Source organism: Plecotus auritus, assembly GCF_963455305.1.
Source record: "Plecotus auritus genome assembly, chromosome: 4".
NCBI classification, from domain to species: Eukaryota; Metazoa; Chordata; class Mammalia; order Chiroptera; family Vespertilionidae; genus Plecotus; species Plecotus auritus.
In genome coordinates, this window is record NC_137775.1 from 79,330,270 (window position 1) to 79,351,010 (window position 20,741).

Consider the following 20,741-nt stretch of genomic DNA (forward strand, 5'->3'; position numbering starts at 1 on the left):
TGCTTGGTCAGTATTAAATGCTATGAATTTGTGATGTGATAATGATAATTTGCTTATTGGAGCCACTATCATGCTGATTACATAAGGTAAATGTTTTGGAAATACCTTTGATTTATTTTTTATCTTTTATCTAAATGTTAAAGTGCCCCATCTGAAGCAGACAGAAATTTTCTAAACTCCTTTCCTCTGATTCTATCCTCTTACCTATATAGGTACCTATATTTTGCCTCTCTCTTGTTAATATGAATGAACCATCCATATATAATACCAACCTTCCTCTTATGCTCGGGATCCCATCCTTCTCTATTACTTTGTGTTATTAACTAGTCCTTCTTCTGTGTGGTTAATTTTTATCTTTTCTACTTAAATTATCCCAATAGCCCCAAATGACCATCTCAAACCAATCACATAGCCTCCTTCATTTACTACCACATTTCTCATTCACATTCCAATGTAAGCATGCCTTTACTCACTTGCACTTTCTCACTTCCTTTCCTGCTTAAAACACCAGTAGGATTTCTATTCCAATCATCTGCTGCATATTTAGATCATTAATGTCTACCATCTTTAAAATCCATTAGTCAGTGTTTTCCAATAATCTCTGCTTATCGGCAGTATTTGAGACATACAACAAGATATTGAATATTTCCTTCTTCTTTGAATGAATTAAATATTTTCTTCTTCTTGGAATGATTTCTTCTCTTAACTTCTGGAATATCACATGTTCCTATGCTTTCTCTTGCCTTACTGGTTACTTTTTCACAATTTATTTCTTATCATCTTTTCCATTTTCCATTCTCTAAATGTTGGGGTGATGAAATATAAACTTGTCTATACTAATAATAGAGGAATATGCAAATTGTCTGAGACACTGTCATGTAACAACCAATCAGGATGGGGGCGGGGCCGCAGTGGAGAGCTCTCAGCATGCCTGGGCCAGGGGTCTGAAGGGCGCAGAGAGGAAGGGAGAGCAGATAGGCAGTTAGGGTGATCAGGCAAGGAGGGGAGTGCAGATAGGCAGTTAGGGTAATCAGGCAAGGAGGAGAGTGCAGAAAGGCAGTTAGGGTGATCAGGCAAGGAGGGGAGAGCAGATAGGCAGTTAGGGGCATCAGGCAGGCAGGCAGGTAAGCAGTTAGGAGCCAGTTGTTCTGGACTCTGAGAGGGATCCATTTCTCTTAAGGGATGAGGAATTGGAGAGGGTGCAGGCCGGGCTGACACACCCACGACCCATGCACGAATTTCGTGCACTGGGCCTCTAGTAGGAATATAAACTTATGTAGCAAATATATAAATGTACTATTGGTGATAAGTATAGTAATGATTAATGTGTTGATATAATTAATGTTATAATTAATATGCTAAATAATCAAAATATTATTAAATAAAGACATATACACACATATACATACTCTGCTTTCTAAAACAATATTATGCTTTATCTGGATATGGAGAATCCATGGAATTGTTATTACAGCCCGGACTTTCTGAAAAACTTTCTTTACTCTTTATTGAAGAGGTGTTACCACATTTTCTTCTTTCCTACATTCTTTCATCAGAGGCTCTTCCAAAGCAGTGCTAGCTGTGCCTCCCTAAATAGTCTCTGAAGTCAGGGTGGGAGTCCCTCCTGTACAGATGGTGTTGAACTAGGTGTGCTCAGGTTTTCAGTACTTCTTTGGGTACTTTTCTGATCTTTCAAACCTTTGATTTTAAGGATCTAAAATGGATTCATCATCTCAGTTTATTATGAAGAACCAGTAATTCCATGTCCTGCCTCTTTTATTGGCTGCTATGCCTCGTTCTGTCCTGTTTAACTTTCCTCTATTGGCATCATTGGGAAACTTACAACTTTTATTGAATTTTTACAGCGTTATTCATATTTTCTTGGTTCTAAACTTGACTTCTCATCTTCACTTTGGGCATACTCTGTTCTATGGTCATTGATAAACTATGGCAGTGACCCTGTAGTAGGAGCTCAGGAATCTACTTTTTTTCTAGGCCTGAGTAGTCCAATGGTGATCACCAAACCCCAGGGAAATGCCCATCCTTGTGTTAGAGGAACATTTGAGTAGATTTGAACAGTTCCCAGAAAGTCATTTTTGCATGAGCCTGAGTAAGACAGCATTTCTTCTTAACTGAGAGGAGAAAAAAAACAACCAAAATATGTAAAGCTTTTGATGTATTAGGTGCTTTTAGAGGCTTTTACTGTTGTATGTACATTTTTCTGTTTTATTTTTAGACATATTTTGCATCAGTTTTAGTCATATTTTTTTACCACATGAAATCCTCAACAAAAGTCAGATGCAGTTAGTAAAATAAGTCATGCTATGCCTATTTTTACATTAACTGTGAAGTTAAGTCTTTCCTATTTTACAGTCTAGAAAACTGAGAAGTGAAAAACTTAAATCATTTGTCTGAAATTATTCAAGGATCAAGGAGCTGAAATAAAATGTCTTGATTTCAAGGTGGCTTTCTTTTCACCATTTTTCCTGCTTTGGCCAGAACAGTTTGTAGCAGTGTGGTTCTCTCCACTTTCACGCTGTTGCCTGCACTGTGAGAAGAATCCCTGAATGCCTGGCAGTAGCTAAGTAGATAGTAGGAGGGGGCTGGACAATGTGCAGATTGTGCCATGAGACAGTTTCATTGTCTACATTTCTCTTAAGGGATGAGGGATAGTTCACTCTAGGCCACAGATCACCGGACTTTAAATAGCACGCTCTTTGCAGTAAAAGACTTTTGGGTATGTAGCCCTAGGTATATGTATGAGTAATATGCCTATGCTACTGTACAAAGCATTATGTCCTTTAAAAATAAATAAACACACTGAGAAACCTTAAAAGAATAAGAGGTTTAAAAATATTACTTTTCATATTCTTTTACTACGGAAATAAATAATCTGGACCTGACTTTAGAAACTATAGCTGTAGATTAATGTATGAGATGGACAGCCTCTTCATGTCATGAAAGCTATGGAAATGAAACCATCTTACTGTAAATCTTGAATTCTCTTTGATTCTAATCTCTTGTAAACTTGGATGGAAATAAGAGTGTGAATCCTCAGAACACTTGTTTTATTAAAATTTTCTTGGAGGACTTGACTGTTTACCATACTTTAGAAAATGAAAATATTTTGTATATTCAGCAAATTACCATTAATCACAAGCAAGGTATCAGCTAGGATAGAGTAGGTTATGCTGCAATAACAAATAAATCCCAAATGCCCGTGGCTTAAAACAAAAAAAAAGTTCATTATTCATCAAACTACATATTAATTAGCAGCAGTGAGGGTTCCCCCATTGTCCTCATATGGAGGCTCAGGGTAATAGAAGTTTCACCATTTGGATTATAAGTATAGTAGCAGGTACATGGAGAATCATACAGTGGCTCTTAAACCTCTCCCATTCATCTTTGATTAACCATAGCAAAAATTTTGTAAATCACACCAATTTCAATAGTCAGGCAAGTGTGATTTTTTTCCTGTACTTGGGAGTAGAGAGAATCTGGATATTGATAAAAGGTGGTCATATCTACTAAGAAAAAATAGGAGTGAATCATTAACAAGGTTGGGATTATAAAGCACAGAACACATACAACGTAACTGTGTTTTAAGACAGTCAGTGTTAAGTGTCAAAGAAGGGAGTTGAATAAATTTTCCCAGTTTAGAGGAAAGATGAAATTTCAAAAAGACTTAATAAAAGAAACTGTATACAGAAATTTAATCACAGCTACACACTATAGGAACCGGTTTTATCCAATTTAAGAAATCGCTAACGTAGGGACTCTGTGGTTCTTTATTAATTATCCCATATGTGTGTGTGTGTGTGTGTGTGTGTGTGTTTTCAACAAGACAGTAATAAACATCTTTTATGTATATTTCTCAGTAAGTGTTTCTGATTATATTCATAGGGAAATTTCCCAGACATGAATTGATTATAGGATCATAAGGTTAAATTCATAATTAAACTTTGCCACAATTGCCTATTTAGTATCCAGAAAGTTTGTATTCTTCTAACAAGAATGTGAAAATATCTTTTGTCTCACTCTTATCAGCACTGAGTTTCCTTAAAGTTTCTAATTTCACCACTATCAATGGAAAATGCCACTGATTTAATTTGCATTTATTTATTAGTGGGTAAAGTACTGTGTCATGTGATTTTTGGACATTTTGTTATTTCTCTGTAACTCACTTTTTATTCATATCTCTTCCCCCCACCTACTGGGCTGGTCATCTTTTCAGAAATAGATTTTATATGCATTTCACAAATTGTGTGAAATATTTTTGCTGGTTTATATTATGTGTTTTGACTTGTTTTTAAAATTTTTAGCCCAACAGAAAATTTAAATGTTTTCATATATACTAGTATAGTTATTTTTCTTTTTATTTATCTTGTTTGTTTCTGTATAGGAAGGTTTTACATTCTTACATTTTTTAACATAATTACCCATGATTTTAATTTAGAATCTTATTATTTTATATTTTACCTTTAAATTTTTTATATTTGCAGCAAAGTTAATGAGCATTCATATTTACCCCCTCTATTTTCCTAAATGGTTAGCCAGCTGTCTCAACAATGTATATGGAATATCACTTTTTAACTCTATTTATTTGAAAAACCATTATCACTGAATTTCCATTTTAATTGGGGTCTGGTGTTTGAGGCTTTCCATTGTGTTTCACTCATCTGTCTATATCTTCTCTAGTGCCAAGTTGTTTTTAATTATTGTTACTTTATAATGTGATTTAATATTGGCAGGGCCAGTCCTTCTACAATTAAAATTTTCCTGGCTATTCTTGCAGGCTTATTTTTCCAGATAAAGTTCAGTATCTTTTCTTTAATTTTTTAGAATTTCTTATTCATATTTTAATTAGGATTCCTTTGAATTTATGAATAAACTTTATAAACATTGATGTAATCTCAATACTGAGTTTTCCTGTTCAAAATTATGATTTATCTTTTTATTTAATCTTGAATCTCAATGGAATAATATTAATGTTTTTTTTGTATTGGTCCTCAACATTACCTAAGTTTTATATCTAGGAACTTTTACTTCTTTTATTTCCTACTAAAAATGGGATTTTTACTTAAATATATTTTCATATTGATTATTGTTATATATAAAAGATTGCTTTTATTAATTTTTAAACAATTAACTATTTTTTCTTTATATTTTTGTAGGGTATTAGACATAATAAATGTATAATCATCAATAAAGATAATTTGTTTTTTTTTTTCCCTTCTAGTTTTTACCTTCTTTCTATATTTTGTCAAAATTCATTGGCTAGTGAAAACTGGCTATAAAAACATTAAAAATAGTGGTGAGACTATGCAACTTTACTTTTTAACTTTCAAATAGTCACAGTCACTTTTAGTCCATGTTTGTGGCTCTTTAGGTAGTATAACTCTATCTAAACGGCATACATATATTTTTAATTTTGTACCTTTGATTTTTTATTCCAGCCAGTACCAGCATCTACAATCCTATTTTGCCCTAGCTGGTTTGGCTCAGTAGATAGAATGCCATCCTGAGGACTGAAGGGTCCTGGGTTTGATTCTGGTCAATGGTATATGCCTCAGTTGCAGGCTTAATTCTTACGCATGGGGGAGGCAACCAATTGATATGTCCCTCTCACATTGATGTTTCACTCTCTCCCCCCCTCCCTTCTACTCTCTCTAAAAACCAATGGAAAAGTATCCTCCAGTAAGGATTAAAAAACAAAAACAAAAAAACAACAACACAAACATACAATCCTATATTAGTTGTGGTCCTCTCTACATTAATTATTAATAATTAGTAATAGACTTGAATTTATCAGACATTCCCTACATCCTTCGCTTCTTTAATATGAGAGAGAGACAGAAACACCAATGAGAGAGAATCATTGACTGGCTGCCTTCTGCACACCCCACACTGGGGATCAAGCCTGCAACGCGGGCATATGCCCTTGACTGGAATCGAACCTAGGACCCTTCAGTCTGCAGGCCTACTCTCCAATCCGCTGAGCCAAACCTGCTAGGACCATCCTTAGCTTCTTTTTTTTTTTTTTCTTTTTCTAGGCATTATGTCCTGCTTGAAAGGACTTATTGGTGGATCCACCTTAATTAATATAGAAAATTTAAGAATGTTACTTATACTCATACACTTGATTTGGTCTTTCACAGAGGTTGCGTTTTAATTGAACTTCTTTATCTGTTAGAAATGAAAAAGTTGCATCTTTTAATCTCAGTACTTTTGGATGTGGTCTATTTTACTTACTACTTGCAAACTGGCCAATTTTTTTTCATTTCTTATAGTACCTTGTTAAATTAAGCCAATATCAGTCAATTCATGATACTAACATTTTTTTCTCAGTTCTTTACTCTAGCTACAAGTTCATTTGATGCATTATTTGCCTTTTCAAGTTATTATAAGAAAATTTTAAATAAAATATTCACCATAGCATTACATGAATATTTTTCCAACTTCCAATAACTGTTTTTCACTGCTCACTACATAACTCCATAAATAGTGCCATATATATTTTTTAATATTGATGTTTTGGCAGCCTCCTCTTTCTACGATACCAATTTTTTATATTAGTTAATTTAGGCTAAGCTGTACTGCAGTAACAGATGACCCAGTGACTCAGTGGCCAACACAAGAGCATTTATGTCTTTCACATTACATGCCCATTGTGGATAAATTTTGGCTTAACTTTACCACGTTTGCTACTAATTACCTTTAAACCTTGACCAGAACTTGGCTGAGTATAATGTGTTTGGATCACACTTTCTCGTGTTTTATATTTTGTAGATACTATCTCAATATTCCCAACCATTTTGTCCATTAAGTTTCTCTGCTCCCTTTTCTCTCCCCAGCCCCCTTAAATGCTGGATGTTAATGTGGCTGCCATGCCTTTTTATTTTACTAAAAATCTTGCTTATGTACATGAAGGTACATATTTTATATTTTTTTGTCCCAATGCTGATGAATATGCTCCTGGACTCCTCACTTCATCTGAGCGTTGTTTGACATTTCCAGGAAATTAAAGTTTGAACATTATGTCTCCTATAACTCCTAAGCAGAGAATAGAAGGCTTAGCTGGGACTTTGTTTAGTCTTAATAGGAAATCCTGGTTTGCCCCTTCTGTAGTTTTATCAAGTATTTAATGCCCAGCTAAATTCCATTTTATCAAGTGGATCTTAATCTAACCTGGTTATCTCATATCAGCCCTCTGAAGAGTTACCTTCAGTTGTTCTCTTCAATCTCTTTTCTCTCTCTAGAGACTTAAAAAAAATCTTTATTGTTAAAAGTGTTACTGGTCTGCTTTTTCTCTAACAACTTTTACCATTCCCCCCTGTTCCAAGCAAAATGAAAAAATATATTCAAAAGGTAGTTTTGGTTCTTGTATTAGGAGTCTACATGATAGAGAAAGAAAATCATCCAGTTTTCTTGTGTCCCTTGGTGGCTCCTTAAATTCTTTTGTCTTTCTTTTATCCTGTTTGGCTAAGTTGCTGAGTTTTGGGGATACAAGGTTGTGGATGAAAAAGGGAAACGTATATAATAAAACCCTAATATGCAAATTAACTGACCAGTGGAACAACCGGTTGCTATGACGCGCACTGACCACCAGGGGGCAGATGCTCAATGCAGGAGCTGCCCCCTGGTGGTCAGTGCGCTCCCACAGAGAGCGCACCGCTCAGCCAGAAGCCAGGCTCATGGCTGGTGAGCACAGCAGTGGTGGCAGGAGCCTCTCCCGCCTCTGCTGTAGGCAGGCAGTAAGGAGCGAGGGGTCCCGGACTGCAAGAGGGATGTCTGACAGCTGCCTTAGGCCCAATCTCCTGGCCTAAGCCAGCTGGTGGACATCCCCTGAGGGGTCCTGGACTCTGAGAGGGTGCAGGCCGGGCTGAGGGACCTCCCCCTCTAAGTGCACGAATTTCATGCACTGGGCCTCTAGTCTGGTAATAAGTCTGACCAAAATAACCTCATAGGGTGATCTGATCTCAGATTCCTAACTGTGTAGATCATGGTGGAAATCAAGCCCCAACCCTGTTAAAAGGTTTATCTTTGCCTTAAGCAAGTCCTGTCCATTGTTCTTATGCAGTGGTCAGCAAACACATTAGTCAACAGAGCTGCAAACCGCGGCTTGCAAGCTGCATGTGGCTCACGAGCCGCAGTTTGCCGACCACTGTTCTTGTGCATCTGGTTAACATACCTTTGAAATGCCAGAGTAACTCTCCTTTTTAGACCCCTGGGTGTCATGACCACCCTTATGGGAACACATGGTATTATTAACTAACTTGTACCTTGCTTTTTCCCAACTTTATACAATTTTCCTTACTTTACCTCCTAATTCCAAATGTACAAAAGCAACTGCAAAACTATCATTTTTTCTGGAGCATTTGAGATCTTGAGTCCTGGTGTGTTGTCAGCTTGGCTTAAATAAACTCATAAAAAATATTTCTTATGTTGACAAACTCTAGAATGTATGGGCTTTTAGTGGGTCTTTTCTCCCTCTGACACACAAACACATATACGCACACACACATACTCCAGATTGTTTTTAATCTCTAGTGAAAAATTAGTCAAGGGTAAACTCTCTTTCTCTCTCTAAAATAAATAAATAAATAATAATAAAATAGATTTTTAAAAAAATTCTATTCCTGTTTATACTGAAAAAAATAGATCCCTCTCCAAATTTCAAAATGCAGTGGCATAAATGAGAAAAATATTTTTTATGTATTTCATTGTCTAAGAATTCATTCAGGGGCTCATGTTTTTCCCTCTTTTTGTTCTAATCTCTCTTAGCATGTTTTCTTCTACATAGTCAAGAAAACATGCTAAGAGAGATTAGAACAAAAAGAGGGAAAAACATGAGCCCCTGAATGAATATCACTAGTCACTATATCACTAGTCACTATCATATATGCATTCTAATCTGATGGGAAGAATGAAAGAAAAGTCATAGCAATAGTTTCCTTTTAATCAATGATGTGGAAGTTGCATATCATAGTGCTATACACATTCTATTAGCAAGAATTTAGTCACATGGCTGTGACTAACTGTAAAGGAGATTAGGAATTATAGTCTTTAGTTGGGCAGCTATGTGCCCAGATACAAATATATTTTATAGAGGCCTGCTGCATGAATTCATGCATGGGTGGGGTCTGGCTGGCCCACCCCAATCGAGGTGGGGGGACCGATCGAGGATGAGGCCCGCCAGGGGGAGGGGCTGCAGGCAGTTGGGTGGCCAGCCCTGCCCTCTGATCGAACTCCCAGTCAAGGGGACAATTTGAATATTAGCCTTTTATTATATAGGATGGTAAAAGGTGAATAGATTTGTTAATTTAAGAAACATCCAATCCTGTAGCAAATTTTTATAATAGTTTATTTGAGCCAAACTGATGACACATGCCAGAGAACAAGATCTCAAATGCTCCTACTGTAACAGTTTTGCAGCTTCTTTTATGCATTTGAAATTAAGAAGGGAACATAAGGAAGATTGCATGCAAGTGGGAGAAATCAAGGTGGGGATTGGATTACAGGATAAATGAACATTAATCTTTCAAAGATAGAGGGCTTTAATGTAGATATACATTTAACTATTCACAGTTTTATTTTCAATGGATTTTGAAAAGAATAATGTTGAAAAATATATGCTGTTATTTTTTAGGCTGAAATGTATTTTCTTTCATTAATTTCAGTTTTATTTTCAGGGTGACCGTGGACTTCCTGGTTTTCCTGGGCTTCATGGAATGCCAGGATCAAAGGTGAAGGAATCTGGTCTTTTTAAATTCAGCAATGCCATATATTGTTTCAGATTTCAAGCTTTATATCACAAATGCGTTATAAATAAATGCTCATATATAAAGCATTTATTTATCATGTTAAAATAAATGATTAAGTTAAGATTAATATAGTTCACATAAGGATTTTCCAACATTCTTTAAAATTTCCAGTCATAAATATTGAAGTGTTTAAAATTTATGAGCTTTACTATATAGAAATTTTGTTAACTGTAAGTCCTACACTGTAGGCCCTGTTATAGTATGAACTGTCCTTATTTCTCCTTGTTTTTCTTTATAAAGCCTGGAGACTACAACATTTGTAAGCAAAGTTTAAAATATTTTATTTCTATTTTATTTTGATGTTGGCATATTAAATTCTTTTGTTTATGATTGGTATTGCTTTTTCTTTAATCTCTGAGGAAAATATTCATATATCTCTAAAATTCAATATTTGTATTTTGTCTTCTAGGGTGAAATGGGCCCCAAAGGAGATAAAGGATCACCTGGATTTTATGGCAAAAAGGGAAGTATGGATCACAAAACAAAGTATCCATTTTGAACTTTCAACATAATGGAAATAGAAAACTTGAATTTGGTCCCAGCCCACCATTATAGCAATTAGTTTTATTCATATTTCTCAGGGGATTTATTAAAAACAATGAGTAAATGAAATAATAACTGGTGATTATTTTGCATGATATTCTATGAGAATACATTGTCTTACTCATCATTTTGAACTTTTAAAATAATTACAGGGAGAGATTCCTTGGGAGTGGTAGCTGCATGTCCATTGACAATTGATTTATGGGCCTTCCTATTTCTTTACATTGAAGGAAGATTATATTCTTTGTATATTTAAAATACTCATTGCTGCCCTACCGGTGTGGCTCAGTGGTTGAGCGTTGACCTATGAACCAGGAAGTCATGGTTTGGTTCCCGGTCAGGGCACATTCCCCGGTTGCAGGCTCATTCCCCAGTGTGGGTCCTGCAGGAGGCAGCCAATCAATGATTCTCTCTCATTATTGATGTTTCTATCTCTCTCTCCCTCTCCCTTCCTCTCTGAAATCAATAAAAATATATTTAAAAATAAAAAAATAAAATACTCATCGCCTTTTTAATTTTTCCAAGATGTGGCTTCTGTGTTTCGATGCTTGTAATAATTCTGCATCCATCAATATTTTCAATGTCTTATGTTTTGTCCACTGGCCTGATAAAATAATACTCCACCAATAAGCTGCAAAGCCAGCACAAACGGTAGTTCCATGAATTCTGTCATTCCATAATGAGGTGAACTTACTTTCCTACTTAAGTTTGAGTTGGAAGTTTAAGAGAGTATTGTTAGGATTGTTTTTTAAGTGTTCTCTTTTTAATGCAGGGTGCAAAAGGTGAAAAGGGAAATGCTGGTTTTCCTGGCCTTCCTGGACGTGCTGTGAGTGTGAAAGAAAAAGTTCTTGCATATTTTGCTTTGAATAAAAATTATTTGATAGTATATTTCCTTAAAAATTGTTGCAAAATATATTAAAATAAATGTATTTTTCAGGGAGAACCAGGACGACATGGAAAGGATGGATTAATGGGTAGTCCTGGTTATAAGGTATTTACATAAAGAACAAAACAACTTACGTAATTTATGAATGTACATTAGAAAAATGTACCAATATTTGACTTCTCATATGACACTGGTGTAAACTTAATGAGCTAAAAGTTATTTTACTGTAATTTAAAAATGATACTACATTACTTTTGACTCTAGTGAATTCTTATTGTTAGAAATAAAATTTTAGGATATTAAAAGGTTGATATCTTTGAAAAGCCATTTTGATGGGTTTGGTTGGTTGGTTAGAGGCTTAAGTTCTTAGCTCTGTCTCCTAATAGTTTCAGGTTTCAGAACAATTGAATGTTTTTTAGTATATTTTCAGTTATGCAATCATCACTAGAGTCTAATTTTGAAACATTTTCATCACCTCAAAAAGAAATCCTATACCCATTAGCAGTCACTCCCTATTTCTACCCAAGCTGTTATTCCTCCATTTCCAGGCCTATACAACCTCTAACCTACTTTCTGTCTCTCTGGATTTGCCTATACTGAAGTCCTTCAGCCCATTGGATAAGTCCCACCCACATTATGAAGGGTTATCTGTTTTACTCAGAGTTTACTGATTAAACATTAATCCTATCTTTAAAAACTCCTTCAGAGAACTATCTAGACTGGTATTTGACCAAATATCTGGGCACTATTGCCTAGTCACATAATATTAATACATAACCTTATTTTGTTGACACATAAAATTACCTATCACAGATGACATGACTTTTTACTCTTTTAATCTAAAGGTGACCCATTTTCATTATTATATCAATATTAAAGAAATTGTCTGAATGTTATATTTATGATTGCATTCAGGATAAACGTTTTGACAATACAATATGTGATAATTTATGCTTTCTATTACATTCCAGTAGGAGGCACATAATATCTGTCCTGTTATTGGTAATACTAAATTTGATCACATGGTTAGAAAAGGGAAAATAGCCATGTATGTGTTTGTGTTTATTTTATCTATGGTATATTTCTAATTTATCTAGTTCCTATTTAAATGTTTCTAAAATTTTTAATAGTTTCCTTTATAAAGGTGTAGCATGTATTTTTTTAGTTTTCTCAAGTGTATAATATTGTTGATGCTATTGTAAATAGTGTCATTTTTATAGCTTTATTGAAGTAAAATTTATGTAGAAATAAAATTTACTCATTTTGTATAACTACCACCAAATTCAAGTTTTAGAATTTTTGTAACCCCAAAGAGTTCTCTTATTCTCCTTTGCAGTTAATTACTAACCCTACCCTTTGGCACTAGGCAACTACTGCTCTGCTTTAGGGCAGTTGGACATCCCTCTCATAATCCAGGACTGCTGACTCCCAACTGCTCACCAGCCTGCCTTCCTGATTGCCCCTAACCACTTCTGCCTGCCAGCCTGATCACCCCCTAACCACTCCCGTGCCAGCCTGATTTATACCTAACTGCTCCCCTGCCAGCCTGTTTGCCCCTAACTGCCCTCCCCTGCAGGCCTGGGTCCCCCCAACTGCCCTTCCCTGCAGGCCCGGTCGCCACCAAATTCCCTCTTCTGCCATCCTGGTCACCCCTAACTGCCCTCCCCTGCAGGCTTGATCACCCCCAACTGCCCTCCCTTGCAGGCCTGGTCCCTCCCAACTGCCCTCCCCTGCTGGCCATCTTGTGGTGGCCATCTTGTGTCCACATGGGGGCAGGATCTTTGACCACATGGGGGCAGCCATCTTGTATGTTGGAGTGATGGTCAATTTGCATATTATTCTTTTATTATATAGGATTAGATAGGATAGAGGCCTTGTGCATGGGTGGGGGCTGGCTGGTTTGCCCTGAAGGGTGTCCCAGATCAGGGTGGGGGTTCCCTTGGGGCATGGGGCGGCCTGGGCGAGGGGCCTGTGGTGGTTTGCAGGCCAGCCACACCCCCCAGCGACCCAAGCAGAGGCCCTGGTATCTGGGATTTATTTATCTTCTATAATTAAAACTTTGTAGCCTTGAGCTTGCTCCGTGGCCACAGCCATTTTTGTTGGGATTTATTTATCTTCTATAATTGAAACTTTGTAGCCTTAAGTGGAGGCCAAGGCAGGCGATGGCAGGTGGAAAGCTTGGCTTCCTCCATCGCTGAGGAAACCCAAGCCTCATGTTCTCTCCGTGGCCACAACCATCTTGGTTGGGTTAATTTGCCTACTTGCTCCTGATTGGCTGATGGGCATGGCTTGTGGGTGTAGCAGAGGTGCAGTCAATTTGCATATTACTCTTTTATTAGATAGGATTGTGAATGATCACCACAGTAAGGCTAGTTAATATCTATCATATAGATATAAAAAAGATAAAGAAAAAATTTTTTTCTTGTGATGAGAACTTTTAGGATTTATTGTCTTAATAACTTTCAGATATATCATATAGCAGTATTAACTACGAATGGTCTTTATACTAATGCCTTTGTAGTATATAAACACTTCAGAATTCCCTTAGTCCCCCTTTACCTTACTTAGCCATCTAATCTTTGTTTTGTTAACTTTAAATGATAACCATGTTATCTATGTTACAATTAATGAACTTACTCTACTTTCCCCTTTCCATTCTCCTTATTTGTTTAATTATATCACTTCTACTTTCTCACATCATATAATACTTAGAAACTATTTTCTAGTCTTTGCTCACCTTTCTTTTAGATCAGCAGTTAAATATATTTAGTGTTCATCACCAGTTCCTTGACCATTATTTCATCGTCATAACTTAAGTCTGATGAAAATTCTCCTCTATGACTGTATTCCTTATATAGGGCTTGCAAATACAGTATTATCTAAATTCTTATATTGTAACATATTCTTCTATATTCTTATTACTTGAATGACAACTTGGCTAGCTATTATAAAACCCTTATCTCACCTTTTTTCCTTGGATTTCTTGGAAATGTTGCTCCACTACTGTCATGTAGATTACTGATGCCAGCCTAAATGTCTTCCCTTTGTAAGTGGCTTTGTGTTTTTGTATGGAAGCTCAGAGAGTTTTTTATTTTGTAATTTTTAACTTAATGTTCAAAGTCCAATAGCATAATTTATGTATCAGAATTAAGAATTTCAGGTATTCCAAAATACTTTTAATAAGTAGATTCAGTGTTTCTTTTCATTCTGGAATGTTCTCTTGCATTTTAGTTTTAAATAGAACATTTTTTTTTTTTTTTTTTTACATTGCTTTGGTTTATAGGTGTGTTGAGACTTCTTTGGCTGTCTTCTGTCTTTCTCAGTTTCTCATCATTTTTATCTTTTTAAAATTTTTATTTTTATGGGCTATGTTTAGTTTCCCCTTGATGCCTTTTTTAAAAAAAATTCTCACCTGAAGTTATGTTTCTATTGATTTTAGAGAGAGAGGAAGTGGGAGGAGAGCGAGAGAAACATCAATCAGTTGCCTCCTGTACATGCCCTGATCTGGGATCAACCTTCAACCTGGGTATGTGCCCTGACCTGGAATCAAAACCACAACCTTTTTGGTGTATGGAACGATGCTCCAACCAACTGAGCTACCCAGCTGGGACTCTCCTCAGTGCCTTTTCAAATTTAAAATTAAATCTATTTCCCTTTGGTTTCTAGTAATCATATATATCCAAGATGATTTTGTCTTTTCAATTTATTTCTTGAATTAATTTAATTCTTATTTTGTATATTCCTTTTTTTAACATCTGAAAATGCTTGTATAATGTTAATCTAGGCTGCAGCACTTTTTTACAATTTTCTTCTGCTTTGTGTTTATTTTTATGTGAGGGAAACTTACTGAAAAGTTTTGATTTTCATTTTATATTTTCTCTTTCAGTAGTTTTGTTTGGGTATTGTCTGCCAATTCTTTGCAATTTGAAATGTCATATATATTTAGACTTGCAATAGTAGGCAGGATGTAAAAGTTTGAGTGGCTTGCTAGGCTTCTTAGAGTATCTCCTTTTTTATGTATAGTGAAGTTACAAATTACATTAAACAATGGAATTGTTTACTGGAAAGTGTTTACTGTATCTTCTGTTGAGGGGGTGGAGAGGTTTGAAGTATAATGTGTTCATTTAAGAGTCTTGTGGCACATCCAAGAGTAGAAGGCCAGCAAGTAGTTAGATCTAGGTTAGAACTCCATCTTATTCAGAATGGGAAGTGAATGGGATATTGAACAGAGTTGGAAGATTATCTTAGATGTATTAGGGACAATGATTTCACTGTAAAAAATGCAAAGGCAGGTAAGTGTATTGGTTTGGTGGCAAGATGTTTGACTTGTTTTCTTAAAAAAAAAGTGGGAGTTATCACCTATTGAAAGATGGGACAGAAAGGCAATTTTTGTTGATTGGATAACTTTTTATATATTTGTGTGGAAACTATGGCAGAGAGGAGATCAAGGAAATAAATATAGAAGCTGCATTGAAGTCTAGTTGAAGCTGGAAGTTACAATCTGTGTGACTATTGTACTATTTCTTCCCTCCCATGTCTATAATTAGAAGCCCAATCATGGGTCTGAAGAGGCTTTCAGTTTGATTTCGGTCAGGCCTGGGGTTTGCATAAGCAAGTGAAGCATATGAACAGTGAGGTAAAGGGGTAAGAATTTAATTAGGGAGCAATTGAAATACTGAAACATGGCATTTAATATTGATTTGAAAAGACGCAAACACAGAAAAGGACAGATTATAATAAAGGACATAGTTTATTGGATACTTACTACATGACTGGCTCTTTCCCCAGCACTTTATATGCATTTACTCATTAATATCAGAAATCATTATGAATTGTAAGTGAAAAAATTTTACCCTTTTACAGTTGAGGAAACTAAAGAATGGAGAAATGAGATAATTTGTACATTGTTTTATAGCCATAATTTAATAACTAATGAAAATTTCTTTTACCAAATTGTTTTAAAAAATTATAGCCAAATATTTTCCAAATATAGGGAATGATTAAATTATTGATTTTACCATTTTTTATGCATTTTAAGCTAGATTAAAATGCCAACCTTATTTTTAAAATACTCATTTTGCCTAAATTATATTGCCAAACCACAGGAGTACAAATATAAAACATTTAAATCCTAAAATGAATCATAAAAGTAATGGACTGTGAAAACCCCAACCATTTTGGTCTCAGTGGAGTAGCTAACTTTTATGGACCTTTCCTTCTGTGCTTAGATCTATGCAAGCCACTTTCACAAAAATTCTTATTTTTTTTACCATATGTTTTTATTGATTTTTAGAGAGAGGGCGGGAAGAGAGAGAGAAACATCTATGAGAGAGCCACCTCCTACACGCCCCCCACTGGGAATCAAGCCTGCAACCAGGCATGTGCCCTGACTGGGAATCGAGCCAATGACCTCTCGGTGCCCAGGACAATGCCCAAACAATTGAGCAACACCAACCAGGGCAAGACTCTAATTTTTTATTTAAAGAAAAGACCTATGAAATTGGGAATGTTAATGTCATTTAGACATTATTAAGATCAGATTAAGAGAGCTTAAAGAATTGTCTGGAAAGTGCAGCCAGTTACATGGCAGAACTAGAATTCCAGGGCTAGTTTGTGTGATCCTGTCCATACATTATGCTGTCTGAACTTCATGTCTGTTTGTTTGGTCAGCCAGGAGATGCTTCCCAGCCTTATAGCTTCAGAATAACCTCTGGCACACTAGAGATTTGTTTACATATGAAGAATAAACCATGCAGCAAGATCAAAGTCAAAATAAAGTTTAATAGCAAAGTAAGGATATCCCTCAAAATTAAATTATATCATAATGGTCACACATCTTTCACCTGATTTTGAAGCTTGCCATGGTCACAAACTAAATTACTCTCCATCCTTTTATTTTTGTGTGGGAAAGGACCACGGCATGAAAGGTGATACCCATGTAATGCATGTTTCATATGTCTGTTCTTGGTTAAATTGCCTTCTTAAAAATAGCTGGTTTGTTGTGGAATAAATCATCTTTGACATTAGCTGTAGAAATTGGGTTGAGGAATAATGTTTAATGTGACATTTTCTCATTTATTTATTTATTTATTTTTATCAAGAAAGAAGTTAATAAGATAGGGAAATGATAACTTAGAGGTAAAGGCATGCTCTATGCCATTTTCCACCAGCCAAACAAATTGGTGTGCATGTATCCAGTTCTCCAGGTCATGAAAGTAATGAAGTGATCAGGCTAACTTCTGGTTACAAAACTGAATTTTACAGGTTAGTTGTGTACTGCATTTGATTATGTTAAGGAAAATGGCCAGTCAGAAATCATCATTTCATCTCCCAATGAAACATCATTAAGAGAATGAAGAGAACACTCCTAGGTAAAGATTATTGACTCTCATCATAACTAACATGCATACTCTTCCAACTACAAATGCTATAGCTCTCTCCACAAAAGTTTTTTCCATTTTATTTATCTGTTTGAAATTGAGCATTTAAGAATAAATAGGCCATTCCCTCTTCCTTGAGATGCCTCAGTATTTGTAAAGAAGGGGACATACAGTCTCATATATAGCCTTACATTCTGTTCAACACTATTCTAAATATTGTGGGTAATTAAGGAAATCTCATGTGTTTTCTGCCTTTAAAGAATGTGCAAGTCAGGAAAATAACACCTACATAAACAAGACACCTGTTCAACAACCGGGCCATTGTAAATTCAGTGCCAAGTGTAAAGCTGTGTAATGTCATTGTAGATCACAGATAGAGTGACTTGTAAGAGCAGAAAGTGTGTGTAAGTCTCTGTCTTGAGATCTAGGCTAGGGCAGTGGTTCTCAAAGTGTGGTCCCAAGACCAGCAGTAACAACACCTCCTGGAAACCTGTTAGAAATGTAAGTTATTGGGATCCACTACAGACCTATAGAATCAGAAACTCTCGGATCTGCAGACTAACAAACCCTCCAGGTGGTTCTGATGAAGCTAAAATTTGAGAATCGCTGCTGTAGATTATAAAGAATGCAACTCTTGGGAGCCAAGGTGAAATTAAATCCAATAGGATAATCAATTTTAAAGTGAAAATAAAAATAATTATTAAAAGGATTGATGTAAACTTTGATCACATTTACTTGGAAGATAAGAATACTATCCTAGCCTCATGAGTACACAGTACATAATTATTTTATAACTTAACCACCCACTGTCATATATAGATTTGCTATTTATATAGTCACTTTATGAATCGCAGAATGAGTTATTTGATTCCAGGAAAAGTTAATATCAATCATCTAGAAGTAATTTTTCTTTTTTTGTTTGTGTCTAATATGCTTTAATATGTAATATACATACAGTTATTTTGTAAGCATGATGAAAATGGAATTCTTTATTTCCTCTTACTGCTAACAGGGAGAAGCAGGCCCTCCAGGTGCTCCAGGGCAGGATGGACCACGGGGAGAGCCTGTGAGTACCTTTTCAACTCAGTTCTAAGGGATGAGGCTCTTTCCCTGCCATGAAGTCTATCAACTATTTAAATTCTCCTCCCAGGTGCCCTATCCTTCTTTAGTGACTTCCAGATTTGGAAGCTGTCAAAGCTCTTTGTGGAACACTTTTAAACAGGGAAATATTTAATCCTCTTTCACACACTAGGGAGAATTTTGCCAGCAGGAAATTTATGTGCAGTATGAATCACAAGCAGTTGTGCCCACACAGAGTGTTTAGCACAACAGCATGGTTTGTTGGTGAGCCGTTAGTCAATGTCACTTTGCCACTTGCTCATTGTCTTGTAGTATGCTCTCTGGGATCGTATATTCAATAAAAATCAAGGTTAAGAAACATAGGATTGAAAAAGTACTGATCCTGAATCCTAGATACATGTACGTGTAGCAAGTGTGCCATATGACTCAATTTCAGATGAGTTTTAGAAATACAGTTTTTTCCACTTTTTATTCCTACAGCTCCAGGCCAACTTGGCCAACATTTAAATATCAGCTGATTTCCTTTTATTTGTCAAAATTACTGATCTTCAGGGAATTTGCACTTAGTTTTGGGAGGAGTTGATTCAAGAAATGAAATAATAGGCTATCTATTGTAGTTTATCACAGGGTTCAGTCAAGGGTTCAGAATCTAATATTGGACATCAGATTGAAAGAGGGATCACTGAAGCTTCTTCAATGGGGTGAGGGATTGAACTACTCTTAGAATCATTCAATCAAATATTCCTTGAATTCTCATATTGTGTATTTTGATGCACTGGGCAAGTTTCTCTACATAGCAGGAGCTTATAATCTACTGTGGAGAATAGCAAAAAATGGGATGCAAATAATTACCAACCTGAGGCAGATTATAGTAAATTCCAAATATGGATTTAACATGGCATATGAAGGCCAGGGCTTGAAGATAGTCTCTGCCACCTTCCAGCTTTGTGAGTTTGGATAAATCACTTCACATCACTGCAAACCTTTCTCCTCCTCAAAAAGTATGCTTTCTCATATGGCCTGATTTATAGATTTCTTGTGAGGCTTACATAGGAAATGTGAAAAAATTTGTGAAACCACTGCACAAATGCATGGGTTCATTCAAGATGCTGAAGGAGTAAAGGAAGGGAATCTTGATTCATGAAGTGATTGAAAATTAGATTTAGGGCTAGATTTAGTCACAAACGGGTGACTGGGAAAGAAAGGAAGACAAGAGGGAAAACTAATACGAGTGAAGACACACAGGTAGGTTGGTTAAGGGTGTCCCTATGCAATAATGAAATGATCTTAAAGAGGTCCTGTGAAGGGTCCTTATTGGGTGGTGGGAAGTAAAGTTAGGAAGGTGATTAGGATCATAGTATGGAGATCCTGGGAAGCAAACTTTATTCACTTCCCTTGAAAATGGTGTAAGAAAAAAAGAATAACATGATAAAAAGTAATGCTTTAGAGGCAGTTATGAGATACTGGTATATGCAGAATGAACAAAAGGAATCAGGATAGTAATAACCTGGCTATTTTGACAGACCAGTCATAGGCAAATAAGGCCTCAACTAGGCTTTTAATGAAATGGATAGGATTCAGTAGGGATAGTGTGAGTTTAGTATGTCTGACCCATCATTATTATTAAAGTATAACTCTAGGACTGATAACTGGATATGAGACTAGCTATATTTATATTTTTGTTTTCAGAAAAAAATATAAGGGGTGTGTGTGTGTGTGTGTGTATGTCATGCTTGTGTGAGTGAAGATAAAAAGGGAGTTGGGGAAGGGAAGACAGGTGAGTGAGAAGGTGAAAGGGAAGAGAGAAGAGACAGTGGATATCAGAGACAGATTATCATTATCATCAATAGTGTTCTAAATGTTTGTGTCAGTTATTTATAAGCCTTAGTGATTCATTTTCCAAAGAAGCAGCGTGACAGCGCAGATGGTCAGCGAGTCTATGTAAACCAAAATGCCATGCGAACAGAATATATTTACTTTGAAATTAGCACTGCTGTGTTCCTGTTAATAAAACCAAACTAAGAAGAA

General features: G+C 35.9%; 1 protein-coding gene across 1 annotated transcript in view; it reads left to right on the forward strand.

The window, feature by feature from the left end:
- Positions 1–20,741, forward strand: part of COL21A1 (collagen type XXI alpha 1 chain) — a 181,204-nt gene that overhangs the window by 119,439 nt on the left and 41,024 nt on the right. The window contains exons 13-17 of the mRNA XM_080664705.1: positions 9,693–9,746; positions 10,234–10,287; positions 11,140–11,193; positions 11,305–11,358; positions 18,646–18,699. Coding sequence (XP_080520831.1) covers positions 9,693–9,746; positions 10,234–10,287; positions 11,140–11,193; positions 11,305–11,358; positions 18,646–18,699 — 270 coding nt within the window. The remainder of the gene's footprint in view (positions 1–9,692; positions 9,747–10,233; positions 10,288–11,139; positions 11,194–11,304; positions 11,359–18,645; positions 18,700–20,741) is intronic.